The 16,468-nt window shown below is 41.9% G+C and overlaps 4 protein-coding genes and 1 long non-coding RNA gene across 6 annotated transcripts; 2 read left to right on the plus strand and 3 right to left on the minus strand.

Annotated features, from left to right (window-relative positions):
• The first annotated feature begins 190 nt into the window (after window positions 1–190).
• On the plus strand, window positions 191–5,349 carry ccdc39 (coiled-coil domain 39 molecular ruler complex subunit). Its single transcript, XM_085930273.1, has 20 exons — window positions 191–274; window positions 575–694; window positions 771–917; window positions 994–1,152; window positions 1,214–1,306; window positions 1,618–1,746; window positions 1,810–2,001; window positions 2,064–2,167; window positions 2,235–2,367; window positions 2,439–2,633; window positions 2,699–2,863; window positions 2,934–3,071; window positions 3,144–3,352; window positions 3,428–3,560; window positions 3,714–3,873; window positions 3,936–4,042; window positions 4,126–4,167; window positions 4,431–4,550; window positions 4,665–4,753; window positions 4,814–5,349. Exons 1-20 carry the CDS (start codon window positions 191–193, stop codon window positions 4,953–4,955), a joined length of 2,661 nt encoding a protein of 886 aa, XP_085786399.1. The 3' UTR covers window positions 4,956–5,349.
• An 89-nt stretch (window positions 5,350–5,438) lies between these two features.
• On the minus strand, window positions 5,439–6,628 carry LOC147045852 (uncharacterized). Its single transcript, XR_015068239.1, has 3 exons — window positions 5,884–6,628; window positions 5,725–5,801; window positions 5,439–5,643 (listed from the first exon to the last, which is right to left on the minus strand). It is a non-coding gene; the product is annotated as an uncharacterized LOC147045852 (long non-coding RNA).
• On the plus strand, window positions 6,286–8,488 carry LOC147045853 (uncharacterized). The gene is made up of 6 exons (XM_085930770.1): window positions 6,286–6,398; window positions 6,525–6,633; window positions 6,704–6,814; window positions 7,077–7,155; window positions 7,248–7,381; window positions 7,504–8,488. The coding sequence occupies exons 1-5, from the start codon at window positions 6,301–6,303 to the stop codon at window positions 7,337–7,339; spliced, it is 489 nt and encodes a 162-aa protein (XP_085786896.1). The 5' UTR covers window positions 6,286–6,300; the 3' UTR covers window positions 7,340–7,381; window positions 7,504–8,488.
• On the minus strand, window positions 7,578–11,509 carry LOC147045854 (Y+L amino acid transporter 2). Its single transcript, XM_085930756.1, has 10 exons — window positions 11,428–11,509; window positions 10,365–10,891; window positions 9,741–9,866; window positions 9,533–9,677; window positions 9,344–9,467; window positions 9,111–9,214; window positions 8,938–9,034; window positions 8,699–8,848; window positions 8,377–8,560; window positions 7,578–8,301 (listed from the first exon to the last, which is right to left on the minus strand). Exons 2-10 carry the CDS (start codon window positions 10,876–10,878, stop codon window positions 8,231–8,233), a joined length of 1,515 nt encoding a protein of 504 aa, XP_085786882.1. The 5' UTR covers window positions 10,879–10,891; window positions 11,428–11,509; the 3' UTR covers window positions 7,578–8,230.
• Window positions 11,050–16,468, minus strand: ripk2 (receptor-interacting serine-threonine kinase 2). 2 transcript variants are annotated; one of them, XM_085930755.1, is made up of 11 exons: window positions 16,038–16,464; window positions 15,595–15,748; window positions 15,042–15,197; window positions 14,720–14,877; window positions 14,590–14,639; window positions 14,344–14,505; window positions 14,059–14,144; window positions 13,591–13,683; window positions 13,418–13,508; window positions 12,966–13,163; window positions 11,050–12,881 (listed from the first exon to the last, which is right to left on the minus strand). In XM_085930755.1, exons 1-11 carry the CDS (start codon window positions 16,235–16,237, stop codon window positions 12,502–12,504), a joined length of 1,728 nt encoding a protein of 575 aa, XP_085786881.1. In that variant the 5' UTR covers window positions 16,238–16,464; the 3' UTR covers window positions 11,050–12,501. The 2 variants fall into 2 exon arrangements, with proteins under 2 accessions (XP_085786881.1, XP_085786880.1); XM_085930754.1 differs by having other exon boundaries at window positions 12,502–12,884; window positions 16,038–16,468.

Raw genomic sequence — 16,468 nt, forward strand, 5'->3', positions numbered from 1 at the left:
GCTGCCTCCTCCTGGTGCTCATGTTTTAAAAAAAAAAGAAAAAGACCTGAATTGGTTGCTAGGAGAGACGAACAACAAACACCAGTCCTCCCAGTTTACAGCAAGCGGCTCCTGGTAGCAACAGCAAGAAAAATAGCAACTTTTCGATCTTGAGGTGACTCTGAATTGTTGTATCATGTTGAGTGTTGCCATGGCAATTTTACCAGAGGTGGGCTGGGATGAGTCTTATGCTGTTCCGGGGGCCAATGCTGAAAACAAGGCTTTCATTGAAGAGGTGAGAATTTTTTTTTTTTGACTATATATGACAATATTGTCATCTTGATTATTTTGTCTAGTAATGCAAAAAAAAAAAAAAAAGTAATGAAATGTGTTACAAAATTGAACAAGAAAATTTGACACTAATATGCATATGCCTACACAATCATGGCAATTTTGATTTTTGAAAATACATTTTTAATCACTCATAAAAATACCTTGCTAAGAATTTTAATTGTGAAAAAAAAGCACATTTTGGTTAAGATTTTTCTTTGCTTTTCAGACCATCATTCATGTCATTTTGATTCCATCTTCACAGATTATCAAGAAGAGGAAGGAACTTGTGCGACTGAGAAGCAAGCGAGAGAATCATAAAGATCAACAACAATTGGCAACAGAATTCCTGAGACATGTTAAAGCCGAGCTGCAAAATATGGAGGTATCCTATTCTCCTCCACCCTCACCTCACCTCACACAATTCTGCACATAAGCAATATGCAATTGTTCTCATCAAGGCCCTGTGCCAGGCCAAAGACAGAGAAGCACATTTGGAGACACACCTCACTGCCCTTGCACAGAGGGAAATTGGACATCTGGCGCAGGAGAAGGCTCAGATGGAAAATGACCTTCGATCTTTGAACCAGAGGAAAAACACGCTTGAGGTGGCTCAACCTCCAACTGACATGAAATATCCGCCAGGCGCTGCAATGTGACCGCTGTTTTTCCATTGATCATCAGAGTCACATATTCAAGGCCAAACAGAGGCTCGAGCAGTTTCGCACCCGAATGAACTGGGACCAGCAGGCCCTGGATTCTTTTTTGGAGGAGTCGGCGCAAAAACAAGACGACGTGATGGCCATCGTGAAGTATTCACAGCAGGATGAACAGAAGATCAAGGTAACGGGAAGACCTTGTGTCGAAAGGCCTGCGTGGTATTTATTGTCCATCTATCCCACAGTCGCTCACTTTGGCCATTGAGAGGACAACGCGGGAGGCAAATAAAAAGCGCCAAGCGCTTGACAAGGAAATGACGGAAAATTTATCCGCACAGGTACAATACGGAAATATGAAGAGAAATAAGAAATATGCAAGAAATATGTCTGAATGAATTCCAGATCGGCTAAAAACATTTTTATTTCACACATACTAAAAGATCATTTTTTCGGCCTTATGTGTGAGTTGAATATTATTTGTGGTGCCATATAATTATAATGATACAAATGATATCAATTATATAATTATAAAAATAAATGATAGGATTATAAAAATATAATTATACCTCGTAAATAAAAGAAAAAAAACGGCCATCATTTTTGCCAAGAAAATAAATTCCAAATGAAGAATTTTCCATTGTCCTGTCAGGTTGCTTTAGACAAGACCAGCGAACATCTCCAGCACGCTCACCAGGAAACTGAGCAGATCATCCACCAGTGGGAAAACACTATCCAACAGATGAAGCAAAGAGATGCTGAAATGCATCAGTCTGCTCTGGTAAGCCAACAAATATTTTTAACCAACTCGCTCAGGAATTTTCACATTCATTCATCATTCCAGAAACTTGCAGAGATCAACCAGAACATCAGGGAAAGGAATAACTCCTGGACGGAAATGAAGCACTTGCACGACTCGCAGGTGAGCGACAACAAGGAAAAAGAAAGGAAATTGACTGCAGCCAATCGTCAGGCTGCAAAACTGCGGCAGGAACTGAAGGAGCAGGAGATGCATTACCTGGAGATGCAAAATGAGGTAAGCAGGACAAAAAAATAACCAAAAATGCAAATACTGATTGAGTTTTCCACTGTTTGCAGCTCAAAGGCTGTAAAACTTCCCTGGATAAAACATCATCCACTGTTGAGTCCATGAAGAGCCACATCAGCGCTCTCAAAGATCAAATCCAGAACAACAATGTCAAGTCAGTCACACTTTACTATCGACAATCTAGGCCTCGGGAAATATGTTTGTTCATCTTTTGATTGCAGACTGAAGCAAACCTCGGCCCAAAATGGTGCCCTTGAGGAGAAGCTGAAAGCTGTGACTCAGAACGCGCTGAGTGAAAAGGACAAAGCTGCCCAAATGGAACAGTTCCTCACAGATGAGGAGCAAGCCATCAAGGTGAGGACTTTTATCCCTGACTCGGCAAATTATTAAAAAGAATTTTTTTTTTTTTTGGGGGGGGGGACAAGGAGCTGGATGGACAACTACGAGACTGCAGGGAGGAGCTCTTCCGTTGCAAACAGCATGTTGATAACCTCAAGAGAATGGAGAAGGACTCTTTGGCGCAAGAGTTGCGGAGCAAATCCACCATTACCAGTTTGGAACGAGAGCTCAGGAAACAGGAGAAGCATTTGCTAAGACAGCAGATGATTATGAATGAAAAGGTAACAATTCAAATGAGACTTGACTGGCTTCATGCTCACGCGTCTTTTTTTTTTTTTTATCATAGGACTTCCAGACCATTTTTTTGGAGAAAAAGCTTGCTCGACTACAAGGCGTTCACGACACAGATGAAAAGCAAGCGTTAGAAATAAAGATCAGTCAACTTTCCAAAGCCCTCGATGAGATGATGAAGACATCCGGCAAGATTATCAACCGAATCAAAGAGTCTGAAGTCAGCCCCGTGCGCAGAAAGAACAATTCAAAAAGTCATTGAACATTTTACAATGTTTTGTCTTTGACAGGGTGACGTTCGATATTTGAAGAAAGAAAATGACAAGTCAGCAGCGGAGAAGGAAGAGCTATGCCAAAAAGTGGAAGAGTTGAAGCTAATCAATAATAGTATTGAGAAAGAGCTGAAGAGACTCAGCCTCAATAAGCAGGTATTATTATGATTATTTTTTTGTTTTTGTTTATTGTGGAACTTGGACCATCAGAGTGTCGCTCATCATCAGGAACAACTGGTGGAGCAGAACATCTTCAAGCTGGAGGTGACGCGTAAGCGGGATCTCCTGTTCAGCAAAGCCAACAACATGGTGTCCTTGGAAAAAAGACAACTGAACATGAAGAAAGCCATCCAGGAGAGGCAAGAGGAGATCAGAGTCTACAGTCAAATGCTCAGCCAGGAGCTGAAGACCACAGAGCAGGAGAGACAGAAAATCAGGTGAAACTCTTCAGGTCCTTTCTAAATTTCTACATTTCCATCGAGTCAGTTCATTTAAAAGTGATTCCGTCACAGTGCCGAGCTGAATGGAAAGTTTTCCAAGATTGACGTCATGAAGAAACATTTTGAAGTGGTGACTTTTTCAATGACAAGCCTTGGAGAGCATGAGGAAGATGCGGTGATGTGTCAAGCTCACTACATCGCTAAGGTAAGACGACATGAAGCGTCATTATTTCAGAAGCACTGTGTAAAGAAAATATTTAGTTGCCCCAGAACAATTCAAGTATGTGCATCGGAGCAATCAAATTAGGAAACAATGAAGCATGTGACAAATTTAAAAGGTATTATTTTTATCCACAAGACGGCGCTACAGAGAGCAGAACTCATGGAGCAAGTCGAGTGTCTAACTGTGAAAATACGCAAGGCTGAACAAGAAAATAAAGCTCTGGAAAAGACAACACTGTTGTTCAATATCAGCAATTCGGGATTCCACACCTCAGTCAACAGGGCAAAAGAATCCAGTAAGTCAACATTCTTTCCTTGTTTACTTCCACTACTTTTAATTTGTTTATTTTTTCATCAGGTCCTGAATTCCAGGAAAAAATCAAGATGGAAGAGCAGTTACGTTTAGCTGAAGACACGCTGAAATATAAAAGAAGACAAGTCAGACAGTTTCAACAAGAGCAACAGGTTATTCCCATTTATTATTAAGCTGGATGCCGAAATCATTAACCTTGTTCATCTGACTTTGATGGGGTTTTTTTTTTGTTCAGGAACTCAACGACACCTTGGAGAGTCTCCTACAGGCCAAACAGGTGGAGAACCAAAAGATCGAACACACGCAGTCCCTCATCAGCAAATTGAAACGGGAAGTTGCTTCCCAGCAGGAAAAAATCCACAGAGCCACAAAACAGGTTTGATATTGTATTGTATTTTTTTTTAATCCTACATTAAATTCTCTGACAGGGCAATTAATTGAGGAGTTCTCTTTCATATCCATTTATTTTTATCTGCCCAGTGCTCAAAACTAACCCAAAAGATTCGCTCCTCAAGAAACACCAAGTCAGAGACTTTTGAGGAGAAGGACATCAAGCTGAGACAGTTAAAGGACTTAAACAAGAGTATCAACAAGATGCTTAACGATACCACCAAGGACAAACCTGACCTCAGATACGTATTGGAAAAATATTTTCTGCAGGTAAACAACTGGAAGATGATGTGATGGACGATTCATTTCTTAATAATAACATTAACATCATTGTCAGAAGATGAATGAGTATCAATATTTAATTTTGTTTTTGTGGTCTCTTAGACCAACTTGTCCTTTCCGTCTCCTCCGTCCACTCCAAGCAGCCGGCAAAGCTCCGAGATCAACTCAGCTCGTAGCTCCGCCTCTTCCAGGTCTGACACACACACGCACACAAACATTACGCCAATCATGTATTGTTCTCCAACCTGCAGGTCTTCAGCATCCTCACTCAGCAGACACAGCACTTGTGCACCCCAGTCTCTTACATTGAAGACCGTGTCCCTAAGTCTGGATCTAACTGTTTCATCGAGCAGGAGCTCCAGCTCAGCCAGCAGCAAATTGAAGAGTCCATAGTTGAAAACATTTTCAAACAAGTTCTACCAATTGAGATGATAGGGATCTAGTTTCTCGGGGCTCTGTGGCGCCCCCTTCCACAAAATCCGGATATTTTAACAGGGGTGTGTAGACTTTTTATACCCACTATAAAGGAACGTTTTTTTCAAGAAAGTCCCAGTTTAAAAAGAAGAATGATCAGTTTGATCAATAAGTCGAAAATGTTCCGGCTTTGAACTTGTGAATTGATTGTCAACAGTTTTGTGACATGAAAAGTGTGAGGAATGTGCATCCAAAGCAGCGACACACTCAAATGTGAAGTGAAGTGAAAGGATTGGCCAACCTGTATTGGTCACACGGCTACATTTCTCACCAATCCATTTCAGCTTCCAAAGTGCTACCTTCAATATTAAGAGTCCTGGAATACTTTTTTCTATCATGTATTTTATTTTCATATTCATTTCTCTTGAATAGAATAATATACAAAATAAAGAATTGATTCATTGTAAATAAAACAGCATTATTTTTATTATTGGCTAATTATATTGAAGGACAGAAATATCAATAATAGAATAAATCACACATTTTTTTCCTAAAATGTCTCATTTGAAATGTATTGATTGTGCATAATTTTACCAATTTAAAGTGATGTGATCTTTATTGTTAGAACAAATATCCCATTATATTTCATCTGGAAGAATTCTGAGAACTGAAACACAAATCATTGAATAGCATGTTAAGTACATTTATGTCTCATGCCACTTCATTGCAACATCCACTTTCAAGTTACCTCGTCCAAAACGAATTGTGCCATTGTCTCATTTAAGACCATTTGGGACAGAACTCTCATCTCTAAAATGGCCACAGCTGCAGGCAGACACATCGAAAACTTTCAGACAACCTTCTAACAATTGTAAGCACTAAAAAAAAAAACTTGGACTCTACTCACTTGTTTGTGCAGCACATGAGGTCATAGACACAACAAAAAGGATCAACAGAAGCATGATGAAGATGAAGATGTCGTGTCGGGAATTGGAAATAGTTCCTTCTGCTCTCACAGGGCTCCTTTGACCACTTGTGCTCTGTACCAGGAAGTGAAACCTCATCGTCACTCACTAGTGTATTGTTGTCTCTTGTATTGTATCCCAGTTAATATTTGAAACTTGTCATGGAAAAGCAAAAGCACCCAGCCTGCAATTGGTACTCATTTTCATATTCCCATGTCCCCAACCTGTGAGATAAATTCATTTGCAATGGGGCCTCTGCTAGAATGTTCCACATGAAGTGTCTTTTTAAGCCTTCACATGAGTTGGAGTGGACAGAAGTAACTTGCACAGTGGAGCACGCAGCACATTGGGACCCAATTATGGATCAGAGATTCTTCTTTCTTGTTTTGGCCGTTGGTGTTGGGGCAACACTCACCATCTCGCTGGCAAAGGACACAGCGCAATGCAAAATCAAGTGGTGAGTTGCTTTTTATTTGTCATTTATTTTTTCCCCTTTCTTGACTTAAGGGTTTAATTTGTTGCGTCATCATGTACTTTAAAAAAATATATATATATAAGTGTGTCTATGCTATCTGCTTTGCAGGTTGTTTGGCATCCCTTGTGAGGAGGTCTATGGAACGCTGGTGAAGCAGATTAAGGCCTGGCAGATCCAACAAAGCTGCCTAGATGCAGGAGAGATGTGCTCATATGAAGTCAGTTGATGAGTGACCAGACCCACCTGCAGGACTTTTTGTAACTTTGCCAATTGAAAACTCTTTGCAGCTTGTGTCGACTGCTCCGTACCTGATAAAAGCCACGCATACTTCGCCGAGAACCAAGAAAGTCAATGACCTGGAATTTCTTCTGGAGCAGTCCACTATTTGCAAAGTGACTGTAGGTTATTTATGCTTTTTGTTTTTACACCTTAAAAGTGGTTTTTGACACCAGAACTAAATTTCCTACTTATTCTTTTTTTTTTTTTTTGTTAATGAGGATTTTTGTCCTTCACTCTTCTAACATGCACACACCACAAAAAAAAAAAAAAAAATGACTTAAGTCAATGGACATTCACATCCAAATTAGTAAGTGGTTGAGTGTGGGCAAAAAAAAAAGATTTATTGATCTGATAGCTAATTAAAGAGTTTGGATCACACAGGGAGAAGGAATGTCCGAGACCTCCAAAGATCCAGCTGATAACAGTACCAACTTCTGCAGTCTCCAGAACCTGATGGATGGTGAGTAATACTAGCTTGCCTACATTTCCAACAACAATCAAATCTAATCCAGTTGTGAACTGGTCTTGTGGTACGTGCATGTTTTCTTTCAGGAAGTGACCTGATTGAAGCTGAAGGATACAAACGCTTCACCAACAAGTGGATCTGCGCTGGCTTTGACAATGCCAACTGTTCATTGTCATGAACAAAATATCAAACCATGACAACTTGGAGCAGATCAGAGAGAGTCAGTATTTACTATTGCTTTTTTTATTTTGAAATTATTTGAAAACGTTTCCAGAGTTACAAATAGCCAAATCTGATCAAATGCCATGAAAATCTGACTACTGCCTTTTTTTTTTTTTTTAGAATCTCCCTGGCTTCAAGTTGCTATAGAAAATGGATGAATAAAAGACAAAAAATGTGGGATGACATTCCAATGAATCATTTTAATGTGATAACGGCAACTCACTCTGAAACATCAGGTTAAACAGTACTTCTTTATCAAATCTTGTTCACAATGTAAAAATACATAATTATACAAAGTCTCTCGAAATGACGGAAACGCTCCTACAATTTGGAAGTCCATGCATTGTCAAAGGCCCTCCCAGTTCAGTTTTTAGTCAAACAAAACAAGAATAAGATTGTGTCATCATCCTCATGGAAGATACTGAATGATCTCTATTGAGGAATACACTACTCTCAAAACGTGAAAGATGCTAGTGAAATTTTAGGATCAACCTAAAATATGTTTAGCAGAAGAAATTTGACCTTCTCTAAATTTTGGGATGAAATACCTGCAATTTATCTCCTTGTTTAGAAGGCAGCAAAATATGCACCCAAAAAGTACAGCTATTTAGTGATTGGATTGAATTGTGCAATGACTCACCTTTCTGTGCTAGCTACATTTTTGCGAGTAGTGTGCGTTGCTTTTAAAGAGTCACTAATGCGTGCCCCGCCGTGCGTCATTCGATAGTCCAGGCCTTTTTTTAAACTTGACCTGGCGTGTGACATGTTCTCAGACACGTGCGGACGTTGTTTTTTCTGTCTGTGACCAGACAAAACATCAGCTGGGGTGGGCGGCCTCGCCATCATCTTATTGTCTTTTCTCATCCGGGTGAGTCAAGCAGCAGTAGAGTAACTTTTGGGTGTTTCTGGTAGCAAAAACTGTTGAGAAAAAAAAAAGAGATGAAGAATTTCATTCGGAAAATGTGGACTCAACAAAATATTTCAATCATTTACCACTTAGCGTGCGCAAGAATTTGGGCCTCCTCTCCTCGGGCAGATAGATGGCCACGTAATAAACAGGCACCCCTGAGAAGGCGATGGCGATGCCAATCAGAGAGTTGATGGTGTCTCCAAACAGAGGGACAATGACTAAGAACAGGCTGCACAGGCAGTAGATGAATGGGAAGAACAAGGGCATCTAATGGAGACAAGATGAGAACCTGCTTTGGTCAAAGGATCGGTTTTCACATTTGGTAATCGTGATCATCTCCTTCTAAGAAATGATGCTGTCCAATTTGCAAGCATCAAATTTCATTGCGACTTGGCAACACAACACCTTGATAGGTCTGGGTCTGTCCGGCTGGGTGAAGCGCAGATAAATCAGGCCGGCCACAGACAAGCCCACAAAGAGCCAGTAGCTGAAACTGAAATAGTTGATCAGCTGGAACACATCCTCCACGCACAGAAAAATCAGGCCCATGATGCCCTGCAATGATTGAAAAAGAACAAAGAAATCAACTCTAGTTTTTAGATGGATGGATGGATGGATGGAATTCCATGTTGGGAGGTCCTCACGTTAAACAAGAGTGCCGGAATAGGTGTGTAGCGCTTCAAATGGATCAGACTGAGGGTGTCTGGGAGGTGACCCTCTCGAGCACCCACAAAGTACAACCTGCACCAAAAGGAGAACTTTTATCATCAAAGTCACTCGTGTGCCGTCCCGTCGTTCACTCAGTACTTCAGATGACCTTGAAGCGGCAATAATGGAGGCATTGAGTCCCCCATAGCAGGACATGGCCACTGACACAGGGATGACCCATTTGAATGGTCCCAGAACTTCATTCCCAAACGTCTGTGGAATCAAATTTGCCACGTTCAGTCCAGATTTGATCTCAAAGGGGGCCGGGAAATCGTATTAAGTGAAAGCATTCCAGAAATAGCAGGACTATATTTAGCAGCAGAATGACTGGTGAGGCCTCACCACAGCCACGGCGTCACTGGCCAGCAGAGAAGGCATGTCCAGAACCACATAGTAGGCCACGTTGGTCAGGAGGTAAATGATTGTCACGATGGGCATGGAGATGGCAATGGCCAGCGGGAGATTCCTGTGGGAACAAAGAGAGACGGGCTAAAAGCAAAAGCTTCAAAATCAGGTACGGACAGATTTTACCTCTGTGGATTCTGAATCTCCTCAGTGACAAAGTTGAGTGTGTCCCACCCGGAGTATGAGAACAAAGCTGAGTAAAGAGCCAAAGCGATGGCTCCTGGATCCGTGGAGGAACCCTCAAACGGGCTTTCGAAGCTGGTCGTCTCGCCTAGACAAACACGTTGAGTCCCTTTTTTTGACATTTAAGTCATTTTGATTGATTGCCACTTACCGGTGGACAATTTCAGGATCCCTACCATTATGATGAGGAGGAGGGCTGATAGTTTAGCGTATGTGAAGATGTCCTGGACTATAGTCCCCCACCTCACACAGGCACAGTTGATGAAAATCAGCATGCCTGCAAAAGCCAGAGGAGAAAAAAAAAATGGAGATAATTCAGCAGGGGGTCCCACGATGTCAATAGGTCTGTCATTTTTTTTGACGCAAGAATTTATCCTTCTAATTTCTCCTTAAGAACAGTGTGAGTACTTGTACCACCTTTAGCTTTTTTTTAATTAATTTTTTTTTAGAAAACTTCCCAATATGAGCATAGGTTAAGTCATTAAAGAACATTGTGCTAAAATGAATAGTTTTGCTGACAGTAACAAACCAAAAGTGAATATTTTATGGGGCCTGGAAAACATGAATAGCACGTCAATTAATTTCTATCATTTGAGATATGATCACAGAATTTATTAAACGTGTCAGCCAATTTGAGGTAACTGGTTTATTTATGATAATTAAATACTTTTGGTTCGATGGATAGCATTGTGTGCTGTCGCAATAGTAATTCTGGAAGTACGTTGTTGATGAGATGAGCTGTGAATTATGAATTAAAAAAATAAATCCAACTTACACAGGCAGGCTGCTGCAATGAGGCGTACAGCATTGTATGGAGGGCTGCAGGTGGGATAGTAAGCCTCCACCAGATAGTTAGCGAAGGTCAGAGAAATCACAGCCTGGCTGGCCGGCTCAATCAGAAAGATGGACGTCCACAGGCGGATGAAGGCCAGAAAGCCACCAAAGGACTCCAGGATGTAAGCGTAACTGGCTCCAGACTTGGTGATGGTGGTGCCCAGCTCGGCATAGCACAAGGCCCCGAATACTGAGAAGATGCCGCCCAGAGCCCAGATGAGCAAGGAGAGTCCAAAAGAGGTGCTGTGCATAAGGACTCCCTTCGGGGAGACGAAGATCCCGGAGCCGATCATGTTGCCCACGATGAGACACACGCCGTTAGTGAGGGAGATTTCTCTCTTCATCTGCATTTTCTCCTCTTTCGCTGCGTTTAAATCCACGTCGGATGGACCGCGGCGGCCTCTCGGGCAGATTTTCTGAGATATGGCCCCCATCTTCTCGCTTATTTCAGCCATTTTTCTTGGAGTGCTGAGAAAGAGAATTCATCATGTCATCATTAGACAGTCAGATTATTAGGTACACATGCAATAGTCAAGGGAAGAGATGTTTTTTTTTTTTTTTCTTTAAGATAAAAACAATGATGAGAAAAGAAAGTCATATTTATTTCCAAGTATTGTGAGGTGCACAAGAACAATTATGTTGTTGTTTTTTCAAAATGAAAAGTCCAAATCCGTTGTTAGACTTGGACTCGACTTTATTCATTTTGACAAGTTAAAAAAAAAAGAAATTCTTGTAATATTGTACATTTCATTCTGGAAAAAAACAGCTCGACATTTGGCACAACAATACCATGTCGCAAATGTGACTTTTCTCACAGTGGCATCGAGCTAGCTCCATAGCCAACTCCATGAGCAGGGTCGGACGTTAAAAAGGTCACGCAAGCTATCAGATTCACACTTTGAATCATCAACATGAGCTTTTACCTCCTTGGTCCAGTCCTTGAGTGTTGACATGAAGGAAACCAAATCAATCAATTGTCTGAGAAGACAACAGGAGTGACTTACCTTAATGTTCAGATCAAGTTCTGTTTTGATTAATCTTGGTGTCATGGGCCTCTTCAGAACAAGGCCATGAAACAGTCATGGGCTCACATGAGAGCAGAAGCACAAAACAAGACAAGCGATGAGGCAAGACGACACTTTAGCTCAACTACATCTCACATGTGTTTTTCAAAACCAGCTCCATGCAAAAGTACATTCTCTTGTTCCCCTCTGTGCTATTTTCAGTCAGGGGGCAGACCTTGCCCCCCCCCGTCCTCCTCCTCCTCCTACAGAATCAAGAACAGGACACTTCTGGGTCAAAACTTTGCAAAGTCAACATATATGTGCAGTGAAAGAACATGGAGAGAAAAAAAATATCTCCACTGGTACGGGAACTTGCTATAGATAGTCGTCCCATAGTGATTGGCCCCTTACACATGTGCCTAAATATAGAAGTGAAGTTAGCAAGAATGTGAAAATAAGGGCAGCCAGAAGTCAAAAGATTCTGTTACTATAAAAGATTGTATACATATTTACATATTTGACATAACACAAATGTCACATCACCAAACAAAAATGGCACAAAAATGAAATCATGATCTGGTCCTAATACACTTCATAGAAAATACAATGAAACAATACAAAATACAATCTAGAAAAAAATTATCATAAAAAAACAGAATTACAAAGATATATAGACTTTACCGAAATATTAATACTTACGAAAGGAGAAAAAGTACTGTTATTAAATACTGTTAATGTGCATAATGTTCAGATGTCTGTGAAATATTACCATTTGGTCTGGGAGCGCATTGATTTTTTTTTTTCTAAAATGTATCCCATCACTTCCTGAGTCGGAGGGAGAATATGCTTTTATTCTGAAATCAATCCGACCACTTCCTGTCTGACAGAGCACCGCACGGTTTGACGCATGAGGGAACAGTTCTAGTATCAGATTGGCTAAATTGGCTGTGAAACGTTGGTCATATGGTTAATATCCTCTTCACTTGACCTAATGAGGTGATCGGGAATGTAATATATCAAAATCATGATCTGATATTAACATAGTGACCCGTTGTTTTCTATCCGAGTCTTCCATTACATGTTCCTTGGGATGTTGTGGGACACGGAAAGCGGCGGTGCGCTGGGCACCGAGACGGCCGAAATGATTTCAACGGGGTACGGCTGGAGGCCCATCTGCTTGTTGTGATGAAGTTTGTGGACAACCACCCGGCAGAAATCTTCGCCGTGCCTGTGGCAGTTGTCCAGGAGCTGGCGGACCTTGGCGGCACGCGTGGCCTGGTTCACCACCAGTTCGTAATCCTCGCGCATGAGCATGGAGCGAGCCAGCAGGGCGTCCAAGCTTTGATTGAGGCAGGCTTCCGTCATCTGCGCCACGATCTCCTCGCGCCGCGTCGACACCCACTGGCCGACGGGACCCTGCGTAGGTGACGAGCGGCGTAATGGAGGAGAATTATCTGCTGGGAGGAAAGAGATGAATTAGATGGCTGTGGGGAAAAACAACCAAGGGTGGATTTTTTTTGGGAGAACTTAAACAACACCTTGTGGCTCTGCACAATTTACACGTAGCGTAAGAGCCTCCAGATGTGTTTGGCCATCAGCTATGGGCAGAGCAGCTTTGCTCAGGTGCTGGATGGGCCGGGCGCTCTGGAAGCCGTTGAGATGGTTGCTAGCGCAAGGGTCCTTCAGAGATTCAGGGTGCTCCAGAGTATGAACGCCGACTGATGATGGCGGTCCCGCTGCAAAATAAAGCACTTTGTGTTCACGTGAAAGAAACCAAGCACGTTTGAGAGCAGCAGGTTTCGTTTTCTACTCAAATTGGGTCATTGTTTGAATTCAGTAATTGCTCGGTTGATTGGGTTAAATATACATTTCGATTGTGTTAAACTCTTTAATCCACATAAATAATAATACTCATAATAATATCACAAATAATAATAATAATATAAAAACAATTAATTTATTTGATTTATTTATAATTTGACAGTGTTACCTTTGGAAGACTCCATGTTGGTGCTAATGAGAGCGCCCGGAAGCGATATGTCCGTTTCCTGACATGAACCAGAGCTTGAGGTGGAGCTTTCCTATCAAACACCAATGGTGGATGACACATACGCTAAATAAGTCATTGTATTCTTTTGTATACGCAGGAGGATGCCGACTGACCGGCCATGGGCGGGATGTGTCCGTAAGTTTCATCAGAGTTTCGTCCTCGGCCATTTTCTCACTCTCGGGCTGTGGTGAGCAGCAGCTGGATTGCTGGATGGAGAAGAGGGGAAACATTTAAGTCATACTCACTCACAACAAAATAATGTTGCCCAACCTTTATCCAGCTAAGGTCAATTGGAAAAATCACAGGGCATATCAGCAAACAAAAATGCCTCATTTACTCGTAGTATTGTGATCTGAATCTTAAAATAAATTCTTACAAGCAACGGAAAGAGGAAGGCACTCATCGACGACAATTATCACTTCCTTTCTCTACACGACACCTTCCGGGGGATTTTCCTCGGAGTGACATATACGTCACGGGCTTATACCACGTGAAAACGTACCGTGCAATCATCGAGTGACTAATAGTGAAAGAAAGTTTCAGTTTCCCTGTGAGGAAAAAAATAAAAAAGCCGTACTAACCTTTGACTTGTTGATCTCCAGCACAGTCATAAGGAAGTCGATTTGAGTGAACTTCCTCATCATGGGCTCCAGTTCAATGAGACACTCTGAAATGACGGCGAGGATGTCACACTGTGACCTGACGTCACATGAATGTCGCAACATTGAACAGGTCAGTTGGTTCGCGAAACGTTCTGACTTTTGCACAATAAAGTTACCAAAAGGTCAAAAGGGGCTTTGCGAAGATCGGTCTGGAGAAATATGAGTCGTGCGTGCGTGAGTGAGTGAGTGAGTGTATGTGCTCACTGAGGAAAGAAGGTCGATCATCGGGGTTTGCGGTCCAGCCGCAGGTCATTAAGCAAACAAGCGTATCTCTGCTAGGGATCTGATCGGACAAACTGGCGTAGCTGGTGTCAGGACGCATCCCACGGAGTACGTTGAACATGATTTTCATCGGGTTGGTCACTTCTAACGCACACACCGGTCGGACAAAAGAGTCACGTCAACAACAAGTCCACTTATTGGGAAGTGAATAACTGCAGATAAAACTACCATCGTATGGAATTTGTCTGGAGAGGACCTCCCACATGATGATGGCGTAACTTAAGAAGGAAGAGGCAGAGATATGAAACATCCACATCTATCTGGACAGGATGGATTGTTCAATAAATGGACGTCTCACCTGTACATGTCATGTTTGATGTCGGCGCGGCGGCTCTTGGAGGGTTCGTACTCCTCAGGGGGCATGTAGATCACCGTGCCCCTAATTTCCGAAGGTTCCGACACTGAGCCTTTACTGACAGACAGCTGGCGCCATTTGGAAAGACCAAAATCTGCAATCTAGGCCGAAGATCAGGCAGTAACAATGAGTGTCATCAAATCATTGAGGACAGAAATGATTAGTAAATGATTCAATAGTAGAGGACGATAAATTCGACAACCTTCAACTCGAACTTTGGAAAGCTTTTCAAATACTGCTGCTGAAAATAAAACGAAACACAAACCTTAACATGGAATTCACCGTCCAATAGAATATTCTGTGTCTTCAGGTCATGGTGAAAGAGTGGCGGGGACATGTTGTGAAGGAAGTTGACTCCCAAGGCTATCTCATATAGGATTCTCAGTCTCAAAGGCCAGGCCACCACAGGGTACATGTCCTTCTACAAATTCAATGACAGTGTGAATTGATGCCACAAACCTCTGGCCTATCTGAATGAAAGTTCAAAGAAAATTCCCCAATGTAATTCCTTAAACGAAGATATCAATGTTTCACTTTTGTTTCCAGGAAGAACAGCTACTTTAAGATAAGTGATGCAAATGGGAAAAACTAAAACAAATGAAACTGATATGGAAGTGACTCATCATAAAGTCAATTTGTGGCTATACGTAGCCTGGATTATTAAAAAAAAAAGAAAAGGTACGGTTGTTTATGTTATACCAAATATTTTCGGCTATGAGTAAAAATATATATACATTTTTTTATCATCCTATCTCAAAATACCTCAAGTACCAGACCGACCTTGTGACAGAAATGACATGATGAACATTTTCGTCTACCTCGTGCAGCAGTTGGTCCAGAGAGCCATTGCTCATAAACTCGGTCACGATGCAGAAGCACTCAGGCTCGTTGCAGATGCCGAAGATTTGGATGATGTAGTTGAAGCGGGCTTTGTGGAGGACCTCTGCCTCCTTCAGCAGACAATTCCTGTCTCTGCAACATAGACGTTGACTCATTCACAATCAATTATATGAAGGAAAGAAAAACGGATAGATGGATGGTTTCATTTCGGGGAAATAATAATACCAAAAGAGATCATCGATTGAATCATCGATTCAAAAAATATAAAAAAAAAAAAAAGGTTGGGAATCGCTGATAACCACGGGTGATCCCCACGCACTCATTCAATACTGCGTTGATTCCTTCTGCTCCATCTTCAATTCGTGCAAAATATGACCATCAACCTAAATGGAAAAAAAAAAAAAAAAAGATCTAATCAAACCTTTCGCCGAACGGGGAATCGAGCTTGAGGCACTTGATGGCCACGGTAGTCCTCCAGTCGGAATGCTGAGCCTTGAATACGGTACCGAAGGCGCCTCTGCTCAGGTAGCTCAAGTCGGTCAGCTTCTGGCAGGGAATTACCGGCAACGTGCTGGTCAGACAGTCAACGTTCATGTAGCCAGTAGCAGCTTGTAGCTCCATCGCCGAACGTGAGCCTTCTGCTTTCAAAAGGCGTCAGATCCACTTGACTGCTGGCAAAAAAGCAGAAGTGGCCTTTTTTTTTTTCAAATACGCAAGGAGGGGGAGGAGGAGGAGCGGTAACAGCAGCAGTAGCAGCAGCAGTAGCAGCGGCAGCGTGTTACACACACATCTCATTACATGACGTCGTGTGCTAAACTAATAAAGAAGAGGGAAAGAAAGGAATGGTGAGTG

This window comes from Syngnathus leptorhynchus, chromosome 14 (genome assembly GCF_054491065.1).
Source record: "Syngnathus leptorhynchus isolate UIUO chromosome 14, UIUO_Slep, whole genome shotgun sequence".
NCBI classification, from domain to species: Eukaryota; Metazoa; Chordata; class Actinopteri; order Syngnathiformes; family Syngnathidae; genus Syngnathus; species Syngnathus leptorhynchus.

Excerpts from the sequence above, each read along its gene's own strand:
- ripk2 (XM_085930754.1), bottom strand. The coding sequence starts at position 16,237 with ATGGAGCTACAAGCTGCTACTGGCTACATGAACGTTGACTGTCTGACC. Across the intron at positions 14,878-15,041 it reads ACGGTGAATTCCATGTTAAG|ATTGCAGATTTTGGTCTTTC; the intron begins GTTTGTGTTTCG and ends TCTTCGGCCTAG. Across the intron at positions 13,509-13,590 it reads ACACATCCCGCCCATGGCCG|GAAAGCTCCACCTCAAGCTC; the intron begins GTCAGTCGGCAT and ends GGTGTTTGATAG.
- LOC147045854 (XM_085930756.1), bottom strand. The coding sequence starts at position 10,878 with ATGGCTGAAATAAGCGAGAAGATGGGGGCCATATCTCAGAAAATCTGC. Across the intron at positions 9,215-9,343 it reads CCAGTGACGCCGTGGCTGTG|ACGTTTGGGAATGAAGTTCT; the intron begins GTGAGGCCTCAC and ends TTGATTCCACAG. Across the intron at positions 8,849-8,937 it reads TTCCGGCACTCTTGTTTAAC|GGCATCATGGGCCTGATTTT; the intron begins GTGAGGACCTCC and ends CAATCATTGCAG.
- ccdc39 (XM_085930273.1), top strand. The coding sequence starts at position 191 with ATGGCAATTTTACCAGAGGTGGGCTGGGATGAGTCTTATGCTGTTCCG. Across the intron at positions 2,864-2,933 it reads ACCGAATCAAAGAGTCTGAA|GGTGACGTTCGATATTTGAA; the intron begins GTCAGCCCCGTG and ends TGTCTTTGACAG. Across the intron at positions 3,561-3,713 it reads AAGCTCACTACATCGCTAAG|ACGGCGCTACAGAGAGCAGA; the intron begins GTAAGACGACAT and ends TTTATCCACAAG.
- LOC147045853 (XM_085930770.1), top strand. The coding sequence starts at position 6,301 with ATGGATCAGAGATTCTTCTTTCTTGTTTTGGCCGTTGGTGTTGGGGCA. Across the intron at positions 6,399-6,524 it reads GCGCAATGCAAAATCAAGTG|GTTGTTTGGCATCCCTTGTG; the intron begins GTGAGTTGCTTT and ends TCTGCTTTGCAG. Across the intron at positions 6,815-7,076 it reads CCACTATTTGCAAAGTGACT|GGAGAAGGAATGTCCGAGAC; the intron begins GTAGGTTATTTA and ends TGGATCACACAG.